We start from the raw sequence: 19,004 nt of genomic DNA, 5'->3' as shown, positions 1-19,004 counted from the left end.
GGAGCGCAGTGCGTTAAATGGAGGAAAATATGTCTGGGTTTGGTTTCCGTTTCCAGGACAGAAAAGAGAGACTGGGTAATACATAACACACAGATCTTGGTGAGTATCTTTAGTGCAGACAGAGTAGAACACTTCGCATATGAAAATTGGATTTGACGCCGGGCAGTGGTGGAGCACGCCTTTAATCCCAGCACTTGGTAGGTAGAGGCAGGCAGATTTCTGAGTTCAAGGCCAGCCTGGTCTACAGAGTGAGTTCCAGGACAGCCAGGGCTACACAGAGAAACCCTGTCTAGAAAAACCAAACCAAACCAAATCAAACAAAACAAAACAAAACAAAACCCCATGGGTTTGAATTTTGAAGGGAGCGTTGGAATTGTATGACAAGGGAGACGCTTGAGTGGGGTTAGATTACTCCAGACTAAGCCAGATTAACAATGTATGAATGTTTCTTATGGAAATAAACTAGTTTGACCTTTATAAAAAATAATATAACTTAAATAAATGTAGGGTATTGAGCAATGAGCTTACAGTCCTGAGAAGACATGAGTTAGTAAATCCAAATCTCAGTGCCAAGCGAGGAGTACTTTCCAAAGAGTTACTGGTAATGGAGGAAGCAGAAACTCCAAACACAAAGAAGGCTGTTGTGGTTATTCTTCATAGTCTAAAGGAACTAGAGTTAGACCCTGTTGCTGAAGACACCACATTTTTTTTGGGGGGGGGGATTCAGGACTTAAAGAAACCAAGTTGAAACAGTCATGACATTTCATATATACTAGCTAGATTTTATAGTACTAGGACATAGTATGAGGCCACTTGGGGAGAAAAGCCATCAATGGAATTAATCCCTGGTGCTGAGCTTGAATGCTACAATACTGGCCTGCCAAAGAAGCTATGCTCACTAGTGCAATAGTTACATGAAGAGTATAGGGCAACCAACTGTTCTATGATTACTATTGCGGAACTTCTGATTAGATTTGAATTCCAGGAGGGAGTTCATACCTAGTGAATACCTACTGTGAATGTGGTCTGAAGCACATGATGTGGAAGTTCAGGGGCCCTAGGAGAGGACCTTTTTCTGTTGTTTTGCTACATGGACATATTGTTAAACTGACTTCTGATTATGTTTATACTCAGAGACTAACATCAACCTTGCCCAAATAAGTTTCTCAGTGCAGTGGTCATCAATTAACATAAGACTCAGTATTAGAATTCTGATTAAATGTTTGTTCAGTACTTGGTCTTAACTGGGATATATAAATGAGTTTATCAAGGCTCTGGGAACATTTCAAATGACTTAGCAGAAAGAATGAAAGAACGGGAGGACAGAAAGGAGTGCAGTGAGATGTGCTTTTCTGAACATTACATGACTGTTGTACTCACGAACTCAATACAGATACAGTTGCTTGTGCAAGACATGCACATGTGTAAACCAATCAGTTTGGTCAATATTTTCCCAGGCAGCACTAACTGGACTGAGAGGTTTAAATAAAACAACAATGAGTAGCTGACAAATCAATACCAAAGATAACATCAACAAAACATAAGGGAAGGGGAGAGGACATGAGAGTGGGAGGGTGTGTGCTGGAGGATCTCCTGGGGGAGTTGAGAGTGGATGTGATCAAGGTACAGTGTATAAAGTGCCATTTTCTAACAAAAAAAATTATTCTCGACTTGCAGAACCAGACACAGCACCCCTCCACTGTGGTTACTGCACAGTGACTGACTGCCAGTGATCCTGATCTCCTTCTGACTCTACCTTCTACATGGGATACACTTGACTACACTTTATTTCATCCAGGCTGTGTGGAAACAATCTACCTGAACTCTCTGTCATCGCCAACCCACATACCTTAAGTGCCCAATCCTGATAGCCCCACTGTTACATCAGAGGGATCATGACCTCCTGGTCCCTCTCTCTTTGTCATTCACTAGATCATAGCACTCTCTCCATGGTAGCCCAGTCACATGGCACAGAGACATAATTTTTGAACTACACATTCTCTGTGTGCTCCCTGACACAACCATTGGGAAACTCTGGTTAACCCATGGCTGTATGCATCACATCTATCCTCCAGGCTCATCCTGTGCTCAGGCTCAGCCTTGTGAGTCTGTTAACCCTTACTCCAAAAGCACCTTCTCCAACAACCAGACCCACCCTATGTCCTACAATCAGGACTGCAGCCCAGGCTGGAGAGGTTCATCTACACCCTTCTTAATTCCAGGTTCAGGCTGGGTAATATATCCTGTGTGTCAACCCAACTTGGTATGTCCATATTAGACATAGAACAACAATTGTCAACAAAAGAAAATAACCCATCTTCCCTGGTCTCATTGCAATAACAAGAAAAAAGTTAAGACAACATTTGCTGCTTCTGAATTCCCCAGTCCAAAGAAACATTCTACAATGAGAATTACCAAGATGAACCAGGACATGGAACATAGTGGCAATCATAGACCTCAGAGAGTTTAAAGATGTCAGAGAAAAAGAGCTCAATGAACTTGAAGAGAATGAACTCAAAGATGGTAGGTGCCCAAGTGATATGCTAGAGAATAAGAACAATGCTGGAAAAACAACAATGATTTAAAACCTGTGATTTGAAAACTGAGTTAAAAAAGATAGGAATATTGAAGAAAACTCAACTGAATGAAGGTCAAATGAAAAGCTCAATAACACAATTGCAAAATTCAAAGAAACTCTTACAAATAGACTGCATAAAGTAGAAGATATTATAAAATGCATAGAAGGTAGACCACATGAGTAAATAATATTTTAAAAATTGATAAAAACCACAAATACACAGGTAGGAAGTGTAGAGATGCCACAAAATGCCAAATCTTCCATTTCTAGGCAAAAGTGAATGAGGGGAGAGGACCCCCATGTCAATGCACAGGCCAGATCTTCAATAAGATCAAAATAAAATCTGGGAAGACAAACTACTATAGATATAAGAAGCACAAAAATAAAACCAAAAACAAGCAAGCAAGCAAACAAACAAACAAAAGAAAGCACCAGAAAAGCAACTTCCCAGGAGAGACAGTTACAACACTAAATATTCAGAGCATAGAGAGGTTACTGAATGCTACATATGAAGGAAAAGCCATGAGACACAAGCCATATGTGGTGGTAAAGTCATCAGACTGACTTGGTGGGTATGGAGCCTGCATTATTCGTTTTTTTAACTAGGCAAAGCTTCCAGTTGTAGGACTAGGAAACCAACCCACTCACAAAACCTTTGTCCCACAAGCTGTTGTATATGCAAAATATGCTTGATGAAGTGGCCAGTCAATGAATTTCTAACTTAAGGCCCTGGCCAAAGAGGAAGCCCATGCCTACAGGGCCTGGATGGCCAGGAATTGGAATCATGATGGCTCAGAGACCTAGGATAGAACCAAACATGATGGAACAGCAATAAAATGTCAATGAAATGATTCCTAATGATATTCTGTTGTACTCAGAGGTTGCTGCCTTAGCTCCATCACCAATCAGAGAGTTTTCCTCTTGAAGTTGATGGGAGAAAATACAGAGACCCACAGGCAGACATAAGGGCAAGGACACTGCCCTTAATTCCAGGGGCCTCTTGGGAGCAGTGCCATGGTCCTGAAGTGAGACTGCAGGTGCAGGATTTCTAGATGGAGCTTGGGGAACCCCTTGGAAAAGGGAGAGAAAGGATGGTAGGTGCTTGTGGGTTTAAGGACAACAGGCGATCAGAGCCCATGAAACACAATCAACTAAGCAGGGCTCACAGAGTCTCACAGAGACTGAAGTGACAGTCATGGAGCCTGCATAGGTCTAAACTATGTCCTCTGCATATATGCTGTGGTTGTTTGGTTTGGTATTTTTCTGGGACTACAAACAGTTGGAGAGGCAATGTCTTTGATTACTGTCTGTTCTTGGAACCCTGTTCTTCCTACTGGGTTTCCTTGGTCAGCCTTGAGATGAGGGATTGCACCTGGTTCATTTCATCTTGAATGTTGTGTTCAGTTGATATTCCTGGGAAGCTTACTCTTCTCTGAAGTGAAGTGGAGCAGGAGTGGATTGGGAGGGAGATGTGGAGGTGTGGGAGGGAATTAGGGGGAATGGAGTCTGAGGAGGCTGTGGCCAGAATGTGTTGTAAGAGGTAAGAATAATAAAAAGTAAAAAACAATTAGTCCAATTAATTAATAAATGTGTATTTACAAAAATGGGTATGACAGTGAAGGAAAGCAACTGTTCTTCAACTATGAGCCTTTATCTTGCTAACCCTTGCCCTCCTTGTCTCCAAGGTGGGACAATAGTCTTCTCTCTCTCAAAGTTGGCTGTGAGATTGAAGTGTAAACATGATGTAAGTTAAGTCCTGGCATTGAGCCTGGCATGAACGGTGTGGTAAGGAAACTCCTGATTACCCCTTGGCCACCTAAATGATGAGGAATGGATTCTTCTGTTTGCCAGTTGTCTTCTCAGAAAGCCAAGCTGTGTTCTCATGATGGAAGATACTACCTTTAACTCCAAGGGCCTCCTGGGAGCAGTGGTGAGGCCCAACAGTGAGACTCCAGGGGCAGGATTTCTAAGGTTCTGTCTAGGGCTCTCCATTTCTTGGGTTCTTGCTGTGTATTTTGCCCATGTCTTTATGTCACCTTAAGGAGCTCATCTCACCTGGGCAGTGAGTTTAATCTTTCAGCCAGAGGTCAACTTGAACCTTCTTGATTGCTAGTGGTGGGTTGGATTGAGGTTTCCAGTCCTCAGTCACCTCCTCTGATGTTGGAAGATTGGGTAAGTTCACCTGGAAGCTCATATTCAAGTGGGTTGGTGCTGGAAAACCTTGGCAAAGGAGTGAATAGGTTCTCCCAGTGAGAAACACAGGGAGGAAGCATCTAGTTACAGAACTCCCACAGGGCTTATGACACTTATACGTTGAACGCTTACAATGATCCTGTGAGATGGTGTCAGGCTAGCACTGTCAATGTCACAATCTAGAAGCACCTAGAACAATTATACCCAGGAAGTTTTGTGATGGATGGGTTAGATTAATTAGGTAGATCCACCCTATTTATATGTATCACCATTCCTAGTGCTGGAGTTCTGGACTGAAAGGAAAGGAAAAGTAAGTTGAGCAGCAGCATTCATCTGTCTCTTTTCCCCGACTAGCACATGTGACTAGCTATGTCAATCATGGTTGCTATGGCTTTTGTTCCCTGATGGATCACTCTTGATCTGTGAGCCTTTCCTGTATAAACTGCTTCCGTTCCAATACCATGATAAGCCACTAGTAATTCTGGATAATAACTTTAATAGACTTCACTGTGTAGCTCAGGCTGGCTGTGATCTGTGTTTCTGCCAGCTCAAGGTGGGGTGGGAAGAATGAACTTTGAAGGAAAGATAAGGGTTGGGTGTAGGCAGGACTTTCACAGAGCAGCAGTAGATGGAGGAGGAGAAAGCCACTCCTTAGGTACTGATTGTTCTAGATTCCAGCCCTATGTCTGTGTCTATGTACTGTGAGCTTTAAAAAGTTAACTTCTCTGTAGACCTTGTACACTGGAGAGAGATGGCTATTTTGATCCTCACAAAGAGGAGGAGGCAAAGGCATGGTATGTGTAACTGCAAATGAAATAAAGGAATTCAGTAGAAGAAACTGGCTGAAGTGAAGGCAGGAGCTCTGGTCCACCTCAATAGACATGACCTTCTTGGAACTTCAGGACCTCCCTGACCCCAGGATTTTCAGTGCCCAAGCAGATTCTGAGCTGATCTCTGGGTGCCATTTGGGCTAGGATCACTGCTGTCCTGCATGGGCTCCATTTTCCCCACCTGTAAATGCAGTCACTGCTGCAGAGCAAGGAGAATCATTTCTAGTCTGTGGCTCTTATCTCTCCACCATGGTGCTCTGGCCTTGCATTGGAGTTCCTTGTCCCAGTGACCCACACCAGGAGTGGGGGTGCAGCTCACGTGGGAAGAGCCATATGTGTATGTCTCAAAGTTCCATCCACAGCTCTCAGGCTAGTTAAACTTTTCTTCTTCTGCATCCAGACTTGTTAGTGTTCAATTAATTTGTCCTTTAATATTTGAAAATGTCTCCCAGACTCATGGTCTGAGCTTGGTAGCTTTGATGAGGTGTGTAGGGTAGGGGACTGCATGTTGAGGGTTTTTTCTTTTCTTTCTTTCTTCCATTGTTTCCTCCCTCCCTCTCTCCCTCCTTCCCTCCCCCTTCCTTTATTCTCTCTCTCTCTCTCCTTTTCTTAGTTTGAGTAATGAGGAAGAATGTCCTATGTGAAGGAGACAGTGGTTGTGTGTTGGTCAGAGAAGCAGGTGTAGGAGGTAGGCAGGACTGCTGGGGTCCTTCATGCTTACCCTCATACCCTTCTCCATGGACACATGGGCACAATGAGGCATTCATAAATACTGCTGTGAAACTGTCCTTCTTTGGGACCATGAAGCTCACATACCCCTCCTGGGTCTAGTCTGGTCCTCTGTGTGAGTCTCTATTCCTTTCCAAACCTCAGCTCCCTCATGTGTGGTTTTGAGCTTCTGTCTTTTAGGGTTGCACACTATAATAACTGCAACAATAGCATGGTCTTGTACTTAGAATTATTGAGCAATTATTGACTATCAGGCTGTTTAATACTTGACATGGATTATCACTCAACTGCTACAGCCTAAGGAGGCAGATGCTCATATGCACCTTTACCAGATGGATACATTGAGGAGGATTGGCGATCTAAAGTCTAGGCTTTTAATGTTGGTGTCCCTAATTGTTCTTCTCTGGAGCTGCCTCAGCCTCTATGATGACCTTCTTAGAGACCTCTGCATGCCTGATTCTCCCCAGTACATCTTCAGGGTGCTCCTTCCAAGGGGCTTTGAGCATCACATGGGAACCTGAGCATGTACTTCTGTAGAACAAAGTATACTGTAGAGTTCAGTTAGGGGCTTCTGAAAGCCTTCCTGTTCTCCTGGACCTGTGAACTCCTTTGACAGGAGGCTAAACTGCCCATGGAAACCTTGGCAGGAGGGTTCAGTGGTGATGAAGGGGTCACAGAGTGATGAGCTGGGGTTGCTCTTGTACTTACCATAATTGAAGGTACTCTCTGGCTTGGTTTCAAGCTCCATCAGCTTTGCCACTATAGCTTCTATTGTTTTGAAGATGGTGTCCTTGTCCTCTTGACCTTCATCCTGAGCTACCTTTTTGTTACTTTCCTGCTTGTACTGAGATTCTTCCATGGTTACAGAGCCCTCGGATACTGCTTCTTTGAGCAGTTTGTCCTCTTATTTCTTCAAGACTCTCTTCTGATGTTGCAAGCAGGAAAGCAGTGTCTTCTTGTCATTGCCAGAAATTTCTGCTCTGGGAATGGGTATTTGATCAGAACTCATAGAGGAGACCTGGTAATAAATGAAATCAGACAAATCTCTACAGGGTCAGATAGCCTTTCATCAGAAAAATTGAGACACTATCTCCTGGGTAGTTGGTACTGTGTATCCAGGGGCTTGGGCTTCATAGGACAGAAGAGGGAACTTTGGGACAGTAGTGTTTAACAGTGGACATGCTCTTTAATGTTTCACAGCTGAATGATGTTGGATGTTCTAGCTGTTGTGTTGGATTTCCTGAAGGTAGGTGTGCTTAGTGTTATACTGATTTGAGGTGTCTTAGATTGTCTAAGGTTCTTCTTTTAGGTCATCAAGGTTATTTATTTCACCCTAAGGACAGATGAAAAGAATGGGCTGTGTGTTCTCTTACTGATTGGTTCCTGTGGGAGGGGGATGATGGAGGTGGAACTCCATCCTGTGCCTAGGGGTTAAGGGGTGTGCATGTTATGGGTGGACTTCATGTGCTTCAAGAGATTTTTAACTTGGTCTGCTCTGCTGGATCAGTTATGTCATGGCTCTCGTTAACTTCTGGATAAACATTTGAAAACAGGTATTAGACAGGGGTCTGAGAACTGTGCAATGAGATGGAGCAAAGGTCACCATATAGGCCTTTATCTATCATACCCATTGTCCTAATGTGGACTGACTAATGCCAGTGATAACCTCCAGGAGGAACTTATGTGTAACTTTTAAAGGACAGGGTCAAAATGAAGTATGGATAAGGAGAAATGGAGAGATCAAGGGAAAGAGCTGAGTCAGAGAGCTGTGGTTATCAATTCTAAGGTGTTGAGGTATCCTGTGTTTTCTTCACTAACTTTGTCTAACTTAGCTCTCTGGGGACCTTGGCTCTCCCACACCACCCCCTGTAAATAGCATAGATGATACTATATATCTCTATCTATCTATCTATCTATCTATCTATCTATCTATCTATCTAATCTTCCCTGGCCCTCCCTCTGAAGACCTCATCATTCAGGATAGTTATTTCTGCAGATTCAGGGTAGACAGGAGGGTGCAGGATAGGCTATGACAGGAGCAGGCACATGCACCAGACTGGTGAATCCAGCAATCTATCACCCATCAGAGCTGGCCTGCAGACTCTCTAAGAAGAGGCTGGAGACCTGGGCCCTGGGCCCTAGGCCCTGTTTTTTCAGGATGATGTCCCCATGTCTGCCACATACTCCTTTGTGGAGTGAGGCCAGGCCTTATCTTTCCACATCTAAGTGGCTTGGTGTAATCTGGGTCCCACTACTTACCCTACTCTTTCACGAGGCCCACAGGAGTGTGTGTTCTTGAACAAGGCTCCTCAGCTAGGTAAATGTTCTTCAAAAGTGAAAGAGACTCTGAACCCTTATAAGGAAGTTGGGTGTTAGAGAGCCTGTGCAGATGTAAGTTAAACATTATTCAGGTTATTTCCTGTTAAGTCTCTGCAGACGCCTGAGCTGGAGGAGTCAGACCTGAGAGCTTCATCCAGGTTTGCAGAAGCCCTGCCTCCCTGACCACAGGACTAATGTCTGAGTTCAGTTCCCTCCTCCATTAATGTAGGACTTGAGGTTTGCCAATAGGTCTTAGGTCAGAAATAGCTCCTGGATGCCCCCAGATTTTGTGCCCTGCATATCTTTGCTTCCTCTCCTTCTCAGTTGCCTACCCACCCACAGGCTATTCACTCCAGTAAACACATCTTAGGCCACAAATCCTGTGTTTGTTTTCTTTCTTTCTTTCTTTCTTTCTTTCTTTCTTTCTTTCTTTCTTTCTCTTTCTTTCTTTCTCTCTTTCCTTCCTTCCTTCCTTCCTTCCTTCCTTCCTTCCTTCCTTCCTTCCTTCCTTCCTTCCTTCCTTCCTTCCTCCCTCCTCCCTCCCCCTCCCCCTCCCCCTCCCTCTCCCTCTCCCTCTCCCTCTCTCTCCTTTCTTTTTTCTTTTCTCTTCTTTTTTGTTTTTTCTTACTTCTGAAATCTCCTAAATGTCACATTCAGGTTTCGATTCTCACCAACACCATATTCTTTGTTTTTAGGTATGTGGTGTGTGTGCATGTTCATCTGCAAGTGACTCACATGTGTTACCACAGGGCCAGTTCTCTTGCTGGTTATAGGGGTAAGGGTATGGAAGGGAATCTCTCCTTATCTAAGTTGATGCAAGTCAGACAAGTTCAGGGCCATCTTATATCCTAAAGGGCCAGTTCACTTTTGTTCCCAATATGACTGGAAGCTGTATAATGCTCCAATGCCAGGTGTGGCCCTTTTTCTTAGTGCTGGAGCAGGGCCAATTCTCCAGCTGTCATCAATGCAGGGCCAGGTTTCATGTCTGCTTCAGATGGTGAGGGAAGAGTTGGAGGGGGAAGGGGAAAATCTCTCCCTTATCCATACCAGTTTAGGGGAGACAATGGCAGGGCCAACTTTCCACACTCATACCTTTGGTGCTATACAACAACAACATCACAATGTTTGGGGCCTGTTCTCCTGAGAACTCCAACTGGGTAAGGGCAGATTCAGTTCTCTTCTTCTGATACCCCTAGGTCTTGTTCTTTCTGGGGCCCAGGAGAAGGCAGGTCCAGTTCTACACACCACTACTCAGACATCAGTATGTCCCTGGACAGCAGCCCAGACCAGGGATTTCTGCCTGGATTTTGGGGGTAATTAATCACTGCTGCTGAAGTACCATAGATCCTGATGGTCCCCCAGAGGCAGCACTGGACAGAACCCCACCATGGTCCCAGGGGGCAGCACTGGCTGTTCACATCAGGCTGTTCCACATTACCCTCGATTCTCCAGTTCTGCTTCTCTTCATTGTGCCCACATCCTTCTGTTTCTCTTTCTCACATTTCTCCACCACTTACTTGTTCCTCTTAGTGGCACAAGGGATTTGCGTGTCTGGGGTGGTGTCAGGGTTGCTCTCAGGTGTGTGATTCCCTGCCTGTGCTTTCTGGCTCTGGACAGGGATCATTGTTGTCATGGTTTCCTCCCCATGCTACCTGCAGAACTGCACAGTATAGACTGGTGGTTATCTCAGGCTAGTTCTCTGTCCATGCCCCATGGTGTCAGACAGGTGGTTGTTGAGGGCTTACTGTCGACCCTGTCTGGGCTAGCTCACCATCTGGCTAGCTCCTCATTCTGGGTGTGCACAGGAGTGGTGGTTGTCATGGGCTTACTTTGTTCAGGGAGTGTCACTAATCATTCAGAAGTCCATAGGTCAGAACACTGAGCCTTAGCATAGGCTCTCTCCTCTCTGTCACCTTCTGATGCACATGTGACACAGCAGCCATACCTGAAACACATCTAGGGGCATGCGTTGTGGGAATCTTTTCCTGGGACAACATAATTGATACAGCATGGTAGTGTCCTGTGTGGATGGTGCCATTCCTGAGCAGGTGCTCCTGGGGCATGTAAGAATGCAGGCTGACCCATAGGAGGAATATTAATATGAACTAACCGGTACCCCCAGAGCTCCTTGAGACTAAACCACTAATCAAAGAAAACACGTGGTGGGACTTGTGGAAAATATACAGCTCCACTGTATATGTAGCAGCAGATGGCATAGTTGGTCATCAGTGGGAGGAGAGGCCCTAGGTCCTGTGAAGGTTCTATGCCCTAAAATAGGGGAATGCCAGGGCTAGGAATGGGATTGGGGGGTGGTTAGGGAGCAGGGGAGGGAGGAGAGGTCAGGGATGTTCAGAGAGAAAATTAGGAAAGGGGATAACATTTGAAATATAAATAAAGAAAAATCTAATTAAAAATAATATGAAGCTAAAAATGAAACTTGTAAAAATTAATAATTATTTGAATTCATGCTTTCTATTATTTTAAAACAAAAAAGTTAAAGGGCGACTGCTTTTTATATGTATTTTTAAAAATATTTTTATTAGGTATTTTCCTCATTTACATATCCAATGCTATCCCAAAAGTCCCCCATACCCTTTATATGTATTTTTAAAAGTAAATGACTTACTCTATTTTAATTATACCCATGAAGATCAATAAATAAAAACATTGATGGAAAAAACAGCAGGCTGAGCAAGCCCTGGAGAGAAAGCCAGTGAGAAGTACTGTCCCATGGCCTCTGCTGCAGTGTGTGGCCTTTGGTTTCTGCCCTGTCCCCCCAGGAAAGACAGCAAGCTGTACAGTGAAGTGACCGTGTTCCTCCCCAAGCAGCCTGTGTGCAGTCCTGGTGTTCATCTCAGCAACAGGAAGCAAATGAAGACACACCCTGTGTTGCAAGAAGTTTCCTTCCAAGATGAAAAGTGATGAGAGTTTCCTAGGAGTATTTGTTGTCTGTATGGTTTTAGAAGAAGCCACATTATTACACAGAAATTACAATAGAGGAAATATACAAATTTAGATCAGATTTTACTAAATGGAAATACTTTATAATATTTGTCCCTCAAGGATAAAGGCATAAAGTATGAGTGGATTTCCTTGACTTTCACTAGATTCTTGTTTTTGAAGTATTTAATGTTTATTTATAAAAAGACAAGTTTCAATTAAAGTGAAATACTTTGAAAATATACAACCATTTTAATGCCCACCATGATTATTTTAGAATAAAGTGGTTTAAATTCTTATTTTTAAATTAAAAAAAAATATATTCACTTTACATCCTGATTGCATTTCCCTTCCCTCTTTTCCTCCCAATCCCACACTTATACAATCCTCCCCCAACCCCTCCAGTTATCCTCAGTGAAGGTGAAGTATCCGTTGAATACCATCACACCCTGGGACATCCACCTGCAGTAGGCCTAAGCCCATTGTTTTCACTGAGGAGCAACCATGCAGTCCAGTTAGAGGAAATGGATTAGTCAACAGAGTCAGAGACAACCTCCTCTTTTATTGTTAGTGGACCCACATGAAGACTAAGCAGCACATCTGCTACAAACATGTACGGGACCTAGGTGCAGTCACTGCATGCTCTTTGGCTGGTAGTTCCATCTCTGTGAGTCCCCATGGCCCCAGGTTAGTTGACTCTGTAGGTCTTCTTGTGCTGTCCTTGACCCCTCCAGCTTGCTCAGTTCTCCTCACTTTTCCAGAAGCCTCTCAAGCACTACTTCATGTTGTCTGTGGGTCTCTGTATATGTTTCCATCCAGCGCTGGATGAAGCCTCTCAGGAAAAGTGATGCTAGGCTCCTATCTGAAAGTATAGCAAAGTATCATTAATAGTGTCAGAGATTGGCTTTCTTACATGAGATGGATCTCAAGTTGGGCCAGTCACTATTTAAACATTCCTTCAATTTCTGATCCATCTTTATCCCTGGATTAAAAATAAGTAGAGGGCTGGTGAGATGGCTCAGTGGGTAAGAGCACCCGACTGCTCTTCCGAAGGTCCGGAGTTCAAATCCCAGCAACCACATGGTGGCTCACAACCATCTGTAATGAGATCTGACTCCCTCTTCTGGAGTGTCTGAAGACAGCTACAGTGTACTCACATATAATCAATAAATAAACAAATAATTAAAAAATAAAAATAAGTAGACATAGACTAAGAAATAAAGACTTATTTATTTATTTTTTTAAAATGTGTAGCCCAGGCTGGCCTCGAACTTGTGATCCTCCTGCCTCTGCCTCCTTCAGCAAATCCTACTGGCGTGCACCACCACAGCCGGCTTATTTATTTTTATAAAGGCCAAACTCATGAGATATTTAGAGCCAAAGGGTTTGGTTTCTAATTTTGTAATATGTTTCCTGGAAGACACCAAATGTTTAAACATTCTAGGATTGTAAGGAAGGACCAGGCTGGAAAACACAGCTATGTACACCCCAAACTACTCCACCACATTCTAGCAAAGAAGCAGGACCAATCTGCTTTCTGTTGTGACTATTGGTATCAGGTCACATAGATAAACCCATTATATGGACTCCTAAGCCACAACTGTTAACTTGACACAAAACAGTCTTTATGAATGGGTTTTTACAGTTAAAAAACAGCAATAGCAACAACAAACACAATCAAAACAATACAAAACAAACACACAAACCTTTTCCCCAGCAGACTGCCATGTAAGAAGATAGTTGACATTTATAATCTCTGTAAGTTTCCCTTCATGTAGGACATTTAAAAAGGAGCCCTTAGTCATCTTAAGTTCAATGTCAAGAAATTAACTGTTGTAATTTGGTTAAATTATCGTTAACACAAATGTAAACAGGTCAATACACTTCTTTCATATTCAAAGTGCATTTCTTTTAAATTATTGGTTTATGTTAGATGAATGTTTACATTAAAGTCTCCATTTCTAAATGCTTATTGTCCCTTTGGACTTGTTAAAGGATCTGACTGTTCCTGCAGTTGCAGTTGTCTCTTGTTGGCACCATACCATGTGTTTGTATTACCAGGACACCAGCTGTGCAGGCTGCAGATAACATCCTTAGACGCCGAACTAGAGAAGGAATAGTAACATTTCTTGGATGAAAACCCAATACTGAGACATTCTATTCACTAACACTCCTTTTCCTGCAAATGTGCCGTTATCTGATTGAAGCACTGGTCCTGACTGCTGTCCATGCTGCTTGTCCTCTGAAGGAGCCAAGTTGATAACCTCGGTTATTGAGGCTGTTTCAGTGCAGATTTGATGCTGGCCACAGAAAGTCTATTCTGTCAGGGCTTGTGTCTCCTCCCATCCTAACCAAGTCATTACGGAGGCATGGGTCAGACAGATCACCCGGTGACCTTGTATTGCAGTAAGAAGACAGAGAAGGTAATGGGAACTCATTTTAATACATCAATAATTCATGAACTCTAACATATTTCCTTTTTATAAGATTTAAGATGCTCACTGTATAAAATGTGTATAAATTTCTGATATTTTAACATTTTAATTATTTACAAATAAGGTCAGTGTGTCCTGTCACACACATTTAAAAACCTTAATTGACAGCCCAGTGTGTTCTATCTATCATAAACACTTAAAAATCTTGGATTTATCTGTCATTGACTTATTTGTTTAGTTTAAGATATTTCTAAATTCTTGATGAAGTTAGTATCACAGAAAGGAAGCTCAAAACTTGGAAATATCCAGAAAAATTCTGGAGTCTTCTGGGTAAGATGTCTGGACTGAAGCTGCCTGCCTGTGACTGAGTAAGGGCAGGACTTAGATTGAGAAAATACTGTATTCCAAAAGAGAAAGAGAAGCAGGGCTTAGAGATACCCACAGCAGAGCTAGCGCACCTGCTGAGTCAAGAGGGAAATATAGGAAACACTGGGAAGCTAGCTAACTGCTCTGTCCATTGGCCTGGCAGGTAGGATGCAGAACATGATCTGGAGGGAAAGCCTTGTAACCTTGACTCACACATTCATAAGGGATGATGTAACCAAATGTGAGGCTTGCAAATTCATCACATGCAACTGCCCAAGGTTAATTCACAATATGCCCTGAATCTGAGATATTTCTGGCACTGTGTGACATGATCTATCATATGACTTCCGTATATTGCTGACCAGACAATATGAGTTCTAAAAGCCCTGTTCCTTTCTTATTCATAAGACATTCACTTTCCAGGGAGAACTATCATCTATTTGTTTCCATTCTCAGGATCCAAATCCTGCTTGTACCATGGTGGGTCAGGGTGGCTTGAGGCTGGCCACTCTGACCTTTAGAGAATGCTGGAAAAGCTCTGAATAGATTACTGGCTCCACTGGGTGATTTCTGAGATGCTCACCTAACATCAGGATCTGCCTGAGAAAGTCAAGGGGGAGCATCTGGATCCCTACGAGGTGTCCTGGAAACATTGCCATCAGCAAGAAAACTCATTTGGTCACTGGTTATATATGGAGAATCTAAGGACCAAAGGAAGTTCAGGCAGAGTTCAGACTCACCAATGTCAGGATCCCAAAGAGACCCCACCTGACTTTTCAAAGAGGTCCATGACCAGGTGAGGATGGGTCTCCTTCAGAGCTTGGTAGAATTGGTCTTTGCAGGCTGGACTCCAGGACCGGCTGAGGTTGAAGAGCTTCCTCATCTTATCTTGGTTTGTGTTCTCAGCCCGCACTGCCTCATAGGACTCTTCACTCAGCACCAGACCATGCAGCTTGTCCAAGAGAGGGTCTACTGATGTCACTCGGGCTACCAGCTGCTCCCGATGCTGGTCCATGAAGTGTAGTGAGGAAGGAGCATCTAAGGGTAGAGATGAGATAAACACTGAGCAAAGAAATGCTCCTTCAGGGTCTCTGACTGGCTGTCCACTTCTTGCTCTTTTCCTGTGTTTGTTCTTTAGTTCTGCACACCTGGCTCCTATCTTCCTCTGGAAGGCCAGTAGAAATTTAGCTTTACATTCTTGAGGCCAGGTATCAGTGCGACACTCTGCATAACCAGGAGGAGAGGTTTTTGGTATGGTATTCAGAATGGGAGTGAGTAGAGGTATTTTCAGCATGGGAAGCTACACGGGGCATTAGAGGGAGACTACCCTGAGTATGAGCCTCTCCTACATTCTGGTGAGCTTTGCAAATTGAGGCTCTCTCCTCATTCTCTGTCCTTCTCTTGAGGAACAGGTGATGTATCACCAGAATACTATTGGCTTTTCTAGCATCTTAAGAGTGTCCACTAACCTTTGAGGGCTTGGGAAATCCTGGGCAGAGCAGGTCTTAGGTCTCCTGAAAGAACAGAGAGAAGAAGCATCTGTAATGATGTCCATACCAACATTCAGTGCATTCTGTGAAACTCCTACCCATGAAAGAGATTTTGAGAATAAACTACAGGTATTCTGATATAATCTGGAAGGTCAACAGTTCCTTGTGTATCCGGTATCTTGGAGACCTAGCCTATCATTATAATGAGAATAGAGCTGAAAATGAGCAATAGACACTTCTCCTACATGATCTTAGACTTAATTTTATTCTCAATGGAATTCCTTGCAGACAACAATCAAGAGCCTTCTTAGATTCCTTAAATCATGTTGGTTAAAAAAGAAAGGTCTTTTTATCCTTGTTTGATTTTGTAAACTCAGGTATTGAAAACTTGTGTTCTGGATTTGATGGTAGAATCAAGATGAAGCAAGTCTGAGCACAGGGAAATAGTGAAAGAATTTTATTCACAAGTGAAGGAGCTTAATAAAATACAGCTCATAAATAAGCCTTTATGGTTTGAATGGTCCCTACATCCACTGTACTCTAATAGTTTAGGGAAGTCAGCTGAAGGACCCTGTTTGTAGTATTGGGAAGCCCTGTTTCCATGGATGTGAAGCAAAGATGATATGGGTTCCAATCCATGGCAGGTGGACCATCTTGGTGAATCCTGTGCTGTAGATAAACTGGAGCATCTACTGAAGAAAGTGACAGAGTGACCATGAATTTAAGACCAAGATGTAAGACTGGGCATACAAGTGGGCCATGGTTTTAATCTTCCAATAATGAATACTCTCCAGATTGAAAGGAATAGGTCTTAATGAGTCTCAAAGGACAGAGTTTAGAAAAAACATGTGGAGGCTGGGTATGGTGGCATACATCTTTAATCCCAGCTCATTGCAGGTTGAGGCAAGCAGATCTCTGTGAGTTTAAGGCCTGGGCTTGTTACATAGAGAAATACTGTCTGGAAATACCCACCTATGCCTCGAAGTAAACACCACGTCTGTTATATGAAGCTTCTATAACCTCTTGAAAGCAGAAAACTCGAAATGAGTCTTGGTGTTAGGGACAGAATAAAGGACAGTATCAGATTGGTAAAATGTAGGTAGACTAGGATCCTATTATTTGGTAAGTATAGAAAAACAAAACCATACAAGGCTTGAGATGGAGATCCTGGAAGCAATGAGTTTCAATACAAAAACCCAGTTCCAAATGTGAGATGTCTCCTTAGAAGTTCGTGGGCAGGGAAGTCTTGCAGATCACTGGGACAATGCAGGCTCATGTTATTCTGACTAGTTACCCAGATGAGCTAGTAGATACAGCATTATTGTTGAATACACCACACTTCTTAGACATGTAGTGTAGAGAATTCAAGCTGGAGGTGAGTTGGAAGCTTCCTTCTAGTTGCTAAGCTCTCAGGCTCCTGAGGAAGAAACGGCATCAACAAATATCTGACCCAGCTGTGTTCTCTACAATCATGAGCCAACCTGCCAAGGTGGTCCCTCTTCTGCCTACTGGCACAAACATGATGGGATCAGTCACTAGCTCTGTGATTCTCACTCAAAAAGATAGACTCCATACCTAGCAGTATAAATCTTGTAAAACAAATCAACCAACCCAGTTCTGTAGAAATTTTATACCCTTGAGAGAAGCTACTGTTGCTGCTTGGCTAAATGGACATAGTACTAATGCCCTTCTAAATATCTATATTCATACCATAGACAAAAGCTATTTTCAGCCTCTTTTAGAAGTCTTTGGTGTAAATGGAAGTGACTTCACATACTTATGGTTGTAGAGGATGCTGAGAATAAAGTATGGATGAATACCCATCCCTCTGTCATTTTTATCACCCCATTAAAGATTAAGTAACATTGTGGAAGGAGTTAGCAACATACTGTATGGAGAAGACTTGTGAAGTGCTGTCTTATGAGTAGGGTATTTCCATGGCCATCATGAAGTTATAGCACCAACAACTCCTGTCTTGGACTCTTAATCAACTATCTATTGTGAAGCAGCTCACAGGGACAGTGCACTTACTGCTAAACTACTGAGAAATAATAATTTTGGGGAAAGAGGGAAGTAAATATTCCATCTGTATACCTCCTGGTGAGATCATTATGTTCTTCAGGATAGTACAAAAGTCTTGGTCACAGAGATGATCAAATTTAAACCCTGGGAGACAAAGAAAACCCCTTTGAATGTGGCATAGAGATTTATAGAAAAGAAGCAAAAATGGCAGGAGTAGAAGGGAGAGAAGAGAGGGCTTTTCTTTTTTTTTCTTTTTCTTTTTTTTACTGTTTAACTTTTTTAAGGTGGAGTGACCCTAATGCATTGTATGTATGCATAAAATTGGTAAAGTAATTTATTAATACACATTATGTATAGGTTTAAGATAGTGTATCTCATGTTGGCAAAATTCCTTCACGTTATAGCTTATCTGTTAAGTGAATTGGAGTCAGATCTTTGTGCACCTCAATCTGTCACTTTCAGGACTTTGGGAGCAGAAAGAGAATACAGGTTGGAGAAAACAGGGCTTAGGGTCGTGGTGCTTTGCATATGATGTGTTCCCTTATCAATGATCACAAGCTGAAGGACTGGTCCTGCAGCAGTATTCAAAGGTGACTTCATGTTGAGTATTGTGAGTCTATGAGTGAAACCACACACCAATGCTCTCATCATGGAGTGAGTACTGAGAATGGAAAGGGAATCATATCAGAGTGTACAGTAAGAGGACAGTCACTGGGCATGTCAGGGAGAGAACACAGTGCATGGAGTTTCCCTCTTCTCCTCTTCTCACCTTCACTTCCTCCTCTTCCTTCCCTCTCTTTCTCCATTCCCATCTTTCTTCTTTGGAAAGAGCACAGATCAGCCTTCTTTCTCACATGGAAGCTCCCACTTCCGTGATACCAATTTTATATAGGCTCAAAGAGATGGAGGCAGCCTACTGTGGACTGACACTTGGTTCTAAGACCTTGAATCAAAGGAATCTTTTTATTCTTCAAAATTGATGTTTTTTTCAAATGTATTTGTCAGAAGTGGGAAGTGCTGACTGTTACAGTGTCACAGTGTAAACTGTGCTTACACAACCTCTTATAGATCATGCTAAACCACAAAACCGATCTTGCTTTCT

General features: G+C 42.9%; 2 protein-coding genes and 1 non-coding gene across 3 annotated transcripts in view; all 3 read right to left on the bottom strand.

The window, feature by feature from the left end:
* LOC110305069 (NACHT, LRR and PYD domains-containing protein 1a) overlaps positions 1-7,189 on the bottom strand; it is a 69,879-nt gene extending 62,690 nt beyond the window's left edge. Inside the window, exon 1 of the mRNA XM_085829279.1 lies at positions 7,039-7,189. Within this exon, the coding sequence (XP_085685405.1) occupies positions 7,039-7,189 (151 nt within the window). The remainder of the gene's footprint in view (positions 1-7,038) is intronic.
* A 3,296-nt stretch (positions 7,190-10,485) lies between these two features.
* Positions 10,486-10,616, bottom strand: LOC115032696 (small nucleolar RNA SNORA17). Its single transcript, XR_003838324.1, has one exon. It is a non-coding gene; the product is annotated as a small nucleolar RNA SNORA17 (small nucleolar RNA).
* Positions 10,617-12,382: 1,766 nt separating this feature from the next.
* Positions 12,383-19,004, bottom strand: part of LOC110305614 (NACHT, LRR and PYD domains-containing protein 1a-like) — a 59,281-nt gene continuing 52,659 nt past the window's right edge. Inside the window, exons 13-15 of the mRNA XM_085829278.1 lie at positions 15,860-15,904; positions 15,131-15,428; positions 12,383-12,451 (exon numbers count right to left, since the gene is read on the bottom strand). Of these exons, the coding sequence (XP_085685404.1) occupies positions 15,136-15,428; positions 15,860-15,904 (338 nt within the window). The 3' untranslated portion in view covers positions 12,383-12,451; positions 15,131-15,135. The remainder of the gene's footprint in view (positions 12,452-15,130; positions 15,429-15,859; positions 15,905-19,004) is intronic.

The sequence above is a fragment of the Mus caroli genome, unplaced genomic scaffold (assembly GCF_978045245.1).
Source record: "Mus caroli unplaced genomic scaffold, Mus_caroli_1 scaffold_13, whole genome shotgun sequence".
NCBI lineage: Eukaryota > Metazoa > Chordata > Mammalia > Rodentia > Muridae > Mus > Mus caroli.
Note: the sequence above shows the minus strand (reverse complement) of the source record. Positions and strands in the feature narration are given on the sequence as shown.